This window comes from Hyperolius riggenbachi, chromosome 6 (genome assembly GCF_040937935.1).
Source record: "Hyperolius riggenbachi isolate aHypRig1 chromosome 6, aHypRig1.pri, whole genome shotgun sequence".
In the NCBI taxonomy this organism is placed as follows: Eukaryota; Metazoa; Chordata; class Amphibia; order Anura; family Hyperoliidae; genus Hyperolius; species Hyperolius riggenbachi.
The window spans coordinates 344,750,767-344,760,938 of NC_090651.1; the positions used below are offsets into that span (position 1 = coordinate 344,750,767).

Sequence of the window (10,172 nt, forward strand, 5' to 3'; positions counted from 1 at the left end):
AATAAAAAAAAATGAATTCATATTTATATAAAAATAAATAAACAAACAACCTGGGAGCGATCAGACCCCACCAACAGAAAGCTCTTGTGTGCTGAGTTGTACGGCCCTGCAGCTTGGCCTTAAGGGAAAATTCAGCCTAGACAAACATACTGTCATCAAGTTACATTAGTTATGTTAATTAGAATAGATAGGTAATATAATCCTCGTTCACATCAGGGCCGTTTCTGTGCGATTTCCACAGCGCATTGCCCTGTGCGTTCAGCAAGGTATTGATTTTTCCATGTAACTAAATGTAGCTGGTTCACATCTATGCGCTGCGCTGAGCAGCGTTACAGAAACGTAGGGTTGCATGCATTTCTGTGCGCTGAGCTGTAAAGCGCACAGCAATGCAAGTGAATGGGTCCGCTTTTTTAGCGCATAGAAGCGCGTACAAGCGCATAGAAGCGCATGCGTTTTTTACCCCTAATTGGAGAAAAAAATACATTTACATACAAAAACAAAGTTTTATTGACAACTGCTGCTGCTACAGTAAGCAAAACGTGCTTTAAAGAAGCGCAGCGCAACGCACAGAAACGCGGACTAAAGCGCGCACAAGCGCATGCGTTTTTTACCATGCGCTTTAACACGTTTTTCAGCGCAGCAGATGTGAACGAGGCCTTACCCACCCTGTTTTAAAAGAACAGGCAAATGTTTGTGATTCATGGGGGCTGTCATCTTTGTCATGGGGGCAGCCATCTTTTTGGTTGAAAGGAGGTGACAAGGAGCAGGAGACACAGTTCTAACTGTCCTGTGTCCTGAATACCCCTCCCAGCTGCACACACTAGGCTTGAAATGTCAAATTCAACATGTAAAAAAAAAAAATTGCACCAAAACAGCAGAACGAGAACAACAACATCAAAAGTCCCATCAGGCTTTGCACAGCATCAGGGGAAAAAAGCCCGGGCAGTTTTCTTCTGTGCAGCTAAAAATGAGGCTTGTATAAGAGAAACAAAGTTCTGATGCTGTGAAACTGTTAAAAAAACACCAGGCCTTTTCAGTGCTGCTGAGTCGATTTTTAGTCCGGAGGTTCACTTTAACCACCCTGGCGTTCTGATTAAATCGCCAGGGTGGCTGCGGGAGGGTTTTTTTTAAATAAAAAAAAAACTATTTCATGCAGCCAACTGAAAGTTGGCAGCATGAAAGCCCACTAGAGGGCGCTCCGGAGGCGATCTTCCGATCGCCTCCGGCGCCCAGAATAAACAAGGAAGGCCGCAATGAGCGGCCTTCCTTGTTTTGCTTATATCGTCGCCATAGCGACGAGCGGAGTGACGTCATCGACGTCAGCCGACGTCCTGACGTCAGCCGCCTCCGATCCAGCCCTTAGCGCTGGCCGGAACTTTTTGTTCCGGCTACGCTGGGCTCAGGCGGCTGGGGGGACCCTCTTTCGCCGCTGCTCGCGGCGGATTGCCGCAGAGCGGCGGCGATCAGGCAGCACACGCGGCTGGCAAAGTGCCGGCTGCGTGTGCTGCTTTTTATTTGATGAAAATCGGCCCAGCAGGGCCTGAGCGGCGACCTCCGGCGGTGTTGGACGAGCTGAGCTCGTCCAGACCGCTCAGGTGGTTAAGGCTGCAATGGTCTATTTTGATAAAAAAAAAAAAAGGCCTGGTCACTAGGGGGGTTTAACCCCACGGTCCTTAAATGGTTAAAGAGAAACTGTAGTGAAAATAATTAAATAAATAAAATTGCTTATTTTCTTACAATATTCCTTTATAAACCATTTAGTCAGTGTTTGCCTGTTGTAGAATCTCTCCTCTTCCTTCTCCTTGTTTTGCATTCTGAAATTCATCGCAGGTAGTGACATCTTTACTGCTGACGGGTGCATCACTATGGAATGTTTGTATACTTAGTGTTTGCATGTTTGTATACTCAGTGTTTGTATACTCAGTGTTTGTATACTCAGTGTTCCAAAGATAGTAGAAATGCTATGCTCTGGGAGGAGAAATCTGCATAGAATTAGGAAGTAATTCTAACAGGAGCGTATCTGGTAATATAGCGCCTATGGCAAACACTGAAATTGCATCCCCCCCCCCCCCCCAGTATAAGTTGCTAGAGTTAGCCTCCCAGTATAAGTCCTGAAAGGTAGAAAGGCCGGGCGTGGCAGAGGCGACAGAGGCTCCAGCCTCAGAGCGCAGTGTAGGAGGGGGCACACAACTCACTCACCTACCATTCCTCTATTTTGCTTGAAGCAGAGAGAAATAAGAAAACGGGATACATGGCAGTGACTGCAAGCCAGATAACTAGAGATTAAGGTGTTGGGGCCCTGCGGAGCCTCTTAGTCTAATAGCAATCAGTGTGTGGCGGCTGGTGTGGGCGGGATAGAGGGGCGCACTTTGGTGTCTCAGCCTCGGGTGCTGGAGGGCCTTGTCCCGGCTCTGAGAAGTAGTACCCTAGTATAGGTAGCCAGAGGTATTTAGAGGTGTCTCCCTGGTATAATATCGCCCTTCCACATAGGGAGTAAGAGGTGTCCCTCCCATAGTATAAGTAGTCCACCAGTGTAGGTAACGATAGATGCACTCAGTTTACCAGAGACGAAAGAAAAAAAAAGTAGTTTTATACATACCTGGGGCTATCTGCAGCCCTCTTCGGCCTGATCGCACCCTTGTCACGTTCCTCCACCGCCTGCAGCCTCCACAATCCAGCCGGGAAATTTGGCAAGTCGGGGCCAGTCGGCACAGGGCGGCCAAGCGTGCTCCCCCGTCTCGCTCCTGGGCCTGGGAGCGTTTGATGCCTGCGCAGTAAGCCCCTGACTCCCACAGTTACCGTGCCAGTCTGCGGAGGCAGCAGGCAGTGGAGGAGGATGGCGAGGGACTAATCAGCGCCAAGGGGGTTGGCGGAAGCCCCAGGTATGTATAAAACTTTTTTAGGGCCCATTCACACTAGAAGCGCTTTACTGAGCGTTTTGCGATTGATTCGTGTTTTTTAAATTTGCTCCCATTCACTTTCATTCAAATTGCGGTAAAAAATCATGGATAAATCGCTGCGATTTTCGCAATCACGTATGCGAAATTTGCAGCGATTTTTCCACGATTTTAATGAAAATGAATGGGAGCGATTTTAAAAAACGCTAATCAATCGCAAAACGCTCAGAAAAGCACTTCTAATGTGAATGGGCCCATATATAGGTAGTGGGAGGTGTCCCCTCAGTATAGGAAGTGAGATTTGTCGCCCAGTATAAGTCGCCCTACCCCCAAATATAGGCAGTAAGAGGTGTCCCCCACTGTAAATAGCCCCCCCCCCCCCCCGTATAGGTAGTGACAGGTATTCATCCGGGATTTTCCTCCCCCCCCCCCCCCCCCAAGTATAGGTAGTGGGAGATGTCTCCTAGTATAAGTAGCCCTCCCCCCAAACATAGGCAGTAAGAAGTGTCTCCCAGTATAAGTGCCCCCCCCCCAGTATAGGTAGTGAGAGGTATCCATCCAGTATAATTACCCCCACACCCCTCCCAGTGTAGGTAGTGAGAGATATTTCCTAGTATAAGTAGTCCCCCCAGTATAGGTGGTGAGAGGTGTCCCCCATTAAATCCAATGAGAAGTGTCCCCCAGGATAAATAGCCCCCCCTCCCCAGTATAGGTAATGACAGGTATACATCCAGTATGATTACCCACCCAGTATAGGTAGTGAGATATATCTCCTAGTATAGGTAGAGAGAGATGCCCCCAGTATAGGTGGTGAGAGGTGTGTCCCCAGTAAAGCTTATGAGAAGTGTAAGTGTCCCCCAGAATAAATAGCTCCCCCAGTATAGGTAGTGAAAGGCATCCCCCAGTATTGTAGTGCAGCACTGTAGCGCCCATGGCACTAGCCATGCTTGTACCCCTCTACATACGCCACTGGTTTCTGATGCTGATAATTACAGTAAAAGTGGGTAGCCTGAATAATTTACTGCATTCCACTAGGGGCTCATATCAGTAAACCGTGCTAAGTGTTAGCACGCCTGTGAAAAGCCCTATATCATGCCTAAAGTTAGTTTAGGCATGATAAATTCACATCTAAAGACTTTAGGCGTGATAACTAGGGTGCTAACTGGGTTAGCACCCTTTACTAAATTCACATCGCGCGCACAGTCCCGCATGCAAAACTTTGCGCGCGCACCGCGAAAACAGTGCACCCGATGCGCCTATAAGGTCGCATTGGGTGCGATCTTAATGTCACACCATGTGACGTTAAAGTCGCACGCAATGCGACCTTATAGGCGCATCAACGCACCGTTTTCGTCGCACCGCGATGCGACATTTTGCGCACACCGCGCTGTGGGCACGCAAAGTTTTCAGTGTGGGACTTTGCGCGCAATGTAAATTTAGTAAACAGTGCTGACCCAGTTAGCACCCTAGTTATCACGCCCAATGTCTTTAGGCGTGCTAACTGGGTTAGCACCGTTTACTGAATCAAGCCCAATATGTCACTACAGGCGTACATTTGAATACGGCGCTGGTAGACTTGGGCGCAGGATCCAGCTGTTAAATGGCTGGTCCTGCTTCTGCACAAGTCCGGGGCGTTTTAATTACTATTCCCCCTCCAGGCCGACATGGATAGTGGGGGAATGAAATAATTCGGCTTCCAGCGATTGCTGGAGGCCGAATTATTGTGTTTTTTAAGCAACTTCGGCTCCGTCTTCTGACTCACTGAGCGCCGCTATAGACTGATTCCCATTACAGTCTATGGCGGCGCTGGCTGCGCCCAAATCTAGCAGCGCTGAAAAGCACTGCTCCGCACTACAGGGCCTCTTTGTTTTGGTGTATTTGCCCTTTAAGGTTCTACTCTGCCTTAGTTAAACATGACCCTTCTTTTTTACTTGATGTTTTGCAGAATTCTGGGGACTACGCATCCAGCTACTACAGCCCCTCACCCAACCCTCCATCCAGCCCAATAAAAATAAAGCACGCAACACAGGTATAGCCGGACACAAAAGTGCACCTGTAAAGGCTAAAAAGTCGAGTATTACCCCTCAAGGAGGGAAACAGGTGCCAGGATCTTCACCTCCTCCTCAGCTGCCACACCAAAAAAATCTGAGACACTCCCATTTTGGTCACATGATCATGCAAGGGAAGAACAATTGCTCTGTTGGCTGAAGCCACACCTCCCTCCTGACTTGTTAGGCAATGGCCTATCATAGCCAAAATCCTCTGTGGGGGGGAAGAGCAAGCAGCTAGTTACTGTTAAGCAGGAGATAAGAATCTATAAATTGGTACAGCAGATATTTCTGCTTTTTTATTTAGCAAACACATCTACTTTTATTCACAAAAAGTTTCTAGGCACTGTTACTTTCAAATAAAGTTCTATTCATGGGGGAATTTAGATCTCAAGGGCCTATTGGCACAGAAGATCTGTCCCCGCCCCTTAGCAGATGCCACCCACAGCCACACCCTAGGCGACACCCCCAGAGGCTATACAAACAGCCAATATATGTGCAGCAATGTATACTTGTTCACTTCCTCATAAAACGTCTGAATTGGGATGTGATGGAGCAGCAGACACCACAAGGAAGTGGACAAGGGGCTACCGAATGCCAACTGACTCTAGGCACTTGCCTACCGTGCCTAAGTCTGAGTGTAGGCTTTAACTGCAGTATCTTCCAGCACCATCAGGTCCTCCAAGAGATATGAGATTAAAGTGAACCTGAGGTGAGAGAAATATGGAGGCTGACATATTTATTTCCTTTTAAACAATACCAGTTGCCTGGCAGCCCTGCTGATCTCTTTGACTGCAGTAGTGCCTGAATCACACCAGAAACAAGCATGAAGCTAATCCAGGCAGACTTGAGTCATAAATCTGATCTGCATGCTTGTTCAGGGTCTACGTCTAAAAGTATTAGCTGCAGAGGATTACTGCGACAGCCAGGTAACTAGCATTGCTTAAAAGAAAATAAATATGGCAACATCGATTTCATTCTCACCTTGGGTTGCCTTTAACAGAGTTTCCATATTGCATCTGGCATAGTGGCCTTGACATAACCATAGTTTAGAGAGCTGGTCATTAGCATGTTGTACAAAATGCATAGTCTGGGTTCTGATCTGCAACGGCTGGAGGAAGAACTAATAAGATACGTACAAAAGGTCACGTGATCTCCCATCAGCCATGATGGTTCATGATGACTTAACGCCTACTTTTACTGCACACACATGGTGTGTCGCTCCAGCGTCACCACAGCGGTGTAAGATATAAGGTCCTTTTAGGAAAAGGGCTACACGTTACAATTCATTATGTTCCCTCCATACCCCCTCAGTGGTTCCAGCCTCATAACCCACCCATGGCTGGGATTTCATTAGAGGCCCTTTAAGGAATTGATGGCCTCAGAACCCAATACCGAGTTTTCACAGTACAGCAGAGGATATGAGGCGCTAATCGCTGGATCAAGCAATTTCTACCTCGTCAGGAAACCATCTCATGCCTGAGGGACAGCTACTATTCAATGACATTCAACAACAACAACAACAAATAACATTTGTAAAGCGCTTTTCTCCCGTAGGACTCAAAGCGCATTCAGAATCTATATAATACCAGCAAGCAACCCCCTCAAAACTTGCAGCTCTGGTCAAGTGTCTGATAAGTGCCTTCATGTGCTTCACTTTGCTTCATCATGGTAGATCCCCCTGGCTGGGCTCCAGAATCCCTGGGGCCCCATACACCTCTATCCCCTGTGATGGTCTAACGGCGGCCCTGCCTCTATACATTTCCTGCAGTGATCATTGGACGAGTCCCTCCAAAAAACCCACAGCCGATTATTATCCTTGCCTCCGACTGGCCGGTCTTGGTGCAGCGGCCCCCCAGCTGTCTGCATTAAGCGGTAATAGGATTTAGGTACACTGGATAGACAGGGGCTGGATTGTGTCTGAACCTAAAGCCGTATTATTTAAAAGTTCCATTTCTTTACAATATGTAACTTGAGCTCATTGTGAGAAGAACGTGGGAGCTGAAAATGACCAAAGACAGAAGTGATGGAGCCACGGCCTGTGAGTCACCCAACAGGGCGCAGAGAGGTTGGGTGACAACAAAGAAAGCTCTGTGAGAAGTCAGGTAAAGTATACAGAGATTGCTCAGAGGACCGTACAGAGAAGGCACTGGAGGGCCACAGGTGGCTGTAGAGTTGCAGGTGGGATTAAATAAAGATCATTAATGTAGGATTTACACAGGAATGTGCAATTCACAATCCACCAATCGGAAGGTGCAATGACTTGATGTTTTGGGTCAACCAATCAAACACTATTGGGAAAAATTTAAAATACATACAAACAAATACAAATAAGTGCATTTGTTACAATGGCTTTTCTCCTATGTTGCTGTCACCTACAGTAGTTAGTAGAAATCTGACTGAGGTTTCTTGACTAGTCTATCTCTTCATGGGAGATTCTCAGTATTTCAGTTATGCTTTACAAAAGCAGTCGTTGGAAAAAATCTATGTAAAGATGCAGTTTCCCCCACCTGTTTGCACACTATTCTGGCAGTTGGACTGCGCAACAGCCGTTCACTAAGTGCTTTTGAAAATAATGAAAACTCTGAGAATCCCCCATGAGGAGATGGGCTAGTCTAAAACCTATCAGTTCTGTAATATTTCTACTAACTACTGTAAGTGACTGGAACATAAGAGAAAAGTCATTTATAGCACATTTCACTCAGGGAGACATACTTTTATTTATGTATCTTCATTTATTTATGTATCTTCATTTATTTTAAATTTTACAATTTTTCGTAATGGTGGTCCTTGGTGGTGCTTTCACTAGAATATTACAATCCCAGTATTTTATACAGCAGCCTGGTACATTCATGGGTGTTATTGGTCCAGAGTTGTACAAGGATACTTATAAAAGTTTCTACACTGAGGATGAGGATCTATATTGTAGATATACAGGCTGGAAACACTATATGGCCAGCTGAGCGAGGAAGAAAGAGCCCTTTGTCCGGGATGTGAAGCTATAAGTCCACAATGGCCACTTTCAAGCCATGTGATAAGATCTCCCCTCGTCTGTCCGAGCCTCCGGCTGGCTGCACATGCGCCCCTCTGATCTATAATACTGGCTGGTATCAGTGTCACCATAATTTTCTGTGGGAGTTAATATGTGAATTGACAGGTGTATTGAGAATAACTGGGGTTGATTCACAAGCACAGGTGATAAACGCTCCCTCAAAACTCGCTTCGCCCAAAAATCATACACTCCAACTTAGGCCATTCTCCCTCCGACCTCTGGCCAAGTTCTGCTCCTTACTAGATAGCCTAAAAACACACTGCCTTTGGTATACATATTGCAGAGCCGAATCATCCACAAGGCAATTCTAGTCAGTTGCCTAGGGCCTGGAGCGAGACTAGGGGTTTGGTGGGTGTTAGCCCCCACCAAATCTTATTAAAAAAAAAGCCAGGTGACCATCATCAATGGGCAAAACCTTCTATCTTAGCTAGGGGCCCATTTCATCTCAATACTTTTCTGACATATTGTAAAATATACCACACCTCTTGTGTCCCCCCCCCCCCCCCCCATCCATTCATTTAAATTGTAAGCTTGCAAGCAGAGCCGGGACAAGGTCCTCCAGCACCCAAGGCTGAGACACCAAAGTGTGCCCCTCCATCCCGCCCACCACAGCCATCACACACTGATTGCTATTAGACTAAGAAGTGCCCCAGGGCCCCCAACACCTTAATCTCTAGGTATCTGGCTGCAGTCACTGCTGTATATCCCCTTTTCTTATTTCTCAGCTTCAAACACAATAGGGGAATGATAGCTGAGTGAGTTATGCGCCCCCTCCTACACTGCGCCCTGAGGCTGGAGCCTCTCTCGCCTCTGCCTCGGCCCCACCCTGTGCCCCCTCCTACACTGCGCCCTGAGGCTGGAGCCTCTCTCGCCTCTGCCTCGGCCCCGCCCTGTGCCCCCTTATACACTGCTCTCTGAGGCTGGAGCCTCTCTCGCCTCTGCCTCGGCCCCGCCCTGTGCCCCCTCCTACACTGCGCCCTGAGGCTGGAGCCTCTCTCGCCTCTGCCTCGGCCCGCCCTGTGCCCCCTCCTACACTGCGCCCTGAGGCTGGAGCCTCTCTCACCTTTGCCTCGGCCCCGCCCTGTGCCCCCTCCTACACTGCTCCCTGAGGCTGGAGCCTCTCTCGCCTCTGCCTCGGCCCCGCCCTCTGCCCCCTCCTACACTGCGCCCTGAGGCTGGAGTCTCTCTCGCCTCTTCCTCGGCCCCGCCCTGTGCCCCCTCCTACACTGCGCCCTGAGGCTGGAGCCTCTCTCGCCTCTGCCTCGGCCCCGCCCTGTGCCCCCTCCTACACTGCGCCCTGAGGCTGGAGCCTCTCTCGCCTCTGCCCCACCCTCTGCCCCCTCCTACACTGCGCCCTGAGGCTGGAGTCTCTCTCGCCTCTTCCTCGGCCCCGCCCTCTGCCCCCTCCTACACTGCGCCCTGAGGCTGGAGTCTCTCTCGCCTCTTCCTTGGCCCCGCCCTGTGCCCCCTCCTACACTGCGCCCTGAGGCTGGAGCCTCTCTCGCCTCTGCCTTGCAAGCAGGGCCGAGCTCTCTCACACTTTTGTGTCTTGCAGAAAAGGATTAAGATGAAATGGAGCCCTAAGCAATATAGCACTACGTGACCCACCGCTGATAGGCACCTGTTTCTTTTTAGTAAGATTGGGGGGGGGGGGGAGGGGGGGGCTGATGGAAGAATCTACCAGGCCCCTCGATTTTCTCGCAGCCCTAGGCAGCTGCCTAGAATTGCTCTGTGGATGATCCGTGCTGTCTTAGAATTTGTTATACATTTTATTCATCATGTTACATTTGTCACTGTAATGACCAGTTGTATATTTTGTACCAGTGTCTATATTTGGCGTACACCATTGTCTGTATTATTCTGTACCTCATGTCTGTTTTTCTTACTTTTAACATTGCCACAGAATATATTGGTGCTTTATAAACCGATATTAATAATAATCTGATCAGAAGGGGGCAGATGTCTACATAAGTATGTTACACTCCTGTCCTCAAGTCCTATATCACCAGTAGATGTCTGCAAAGATACAGAGAGAGCATCTCATTCTTATATGTATTCAGCTTACACAAACCTGCAATAACTTCCATGTCGGGCATTTTGACTCATTTGCACAAATTTTTACAATTTTAAACCAAGTGCACAGGAAATGCATTCTTTTTTATTTTTTGCACATTT

General features: G+C 48.1%; 1 protein-coding gene across 1 annotated transcript in view; it reads left to right on the forward strand.

Annotated features, from left to right (window-relative positions):
• The window catches only part of LOC137521796 (carcinoembryonic antigen-related cell adhesion molecule 1-like), a 118,954-nt gene extending 109,300 nt beyond the window's left edge, over positions 1 to 9,654 (forward strand). The window contains exon 7 of the mRNA XM_068241535.1: positions 4,843 to 9,654. Coding sequence (XP_068097636.1) covers positions 4,843 to 4,932 — 90 coding nt within the window. The 3' untranslated portion in view covers positions 4,933 to 9,654. The remainder of the gene's footprint in view (positions 1 to 4,842) is intronic.
• Positions 9,655 to 10,172: the final 518 nt, after the last annotated feature.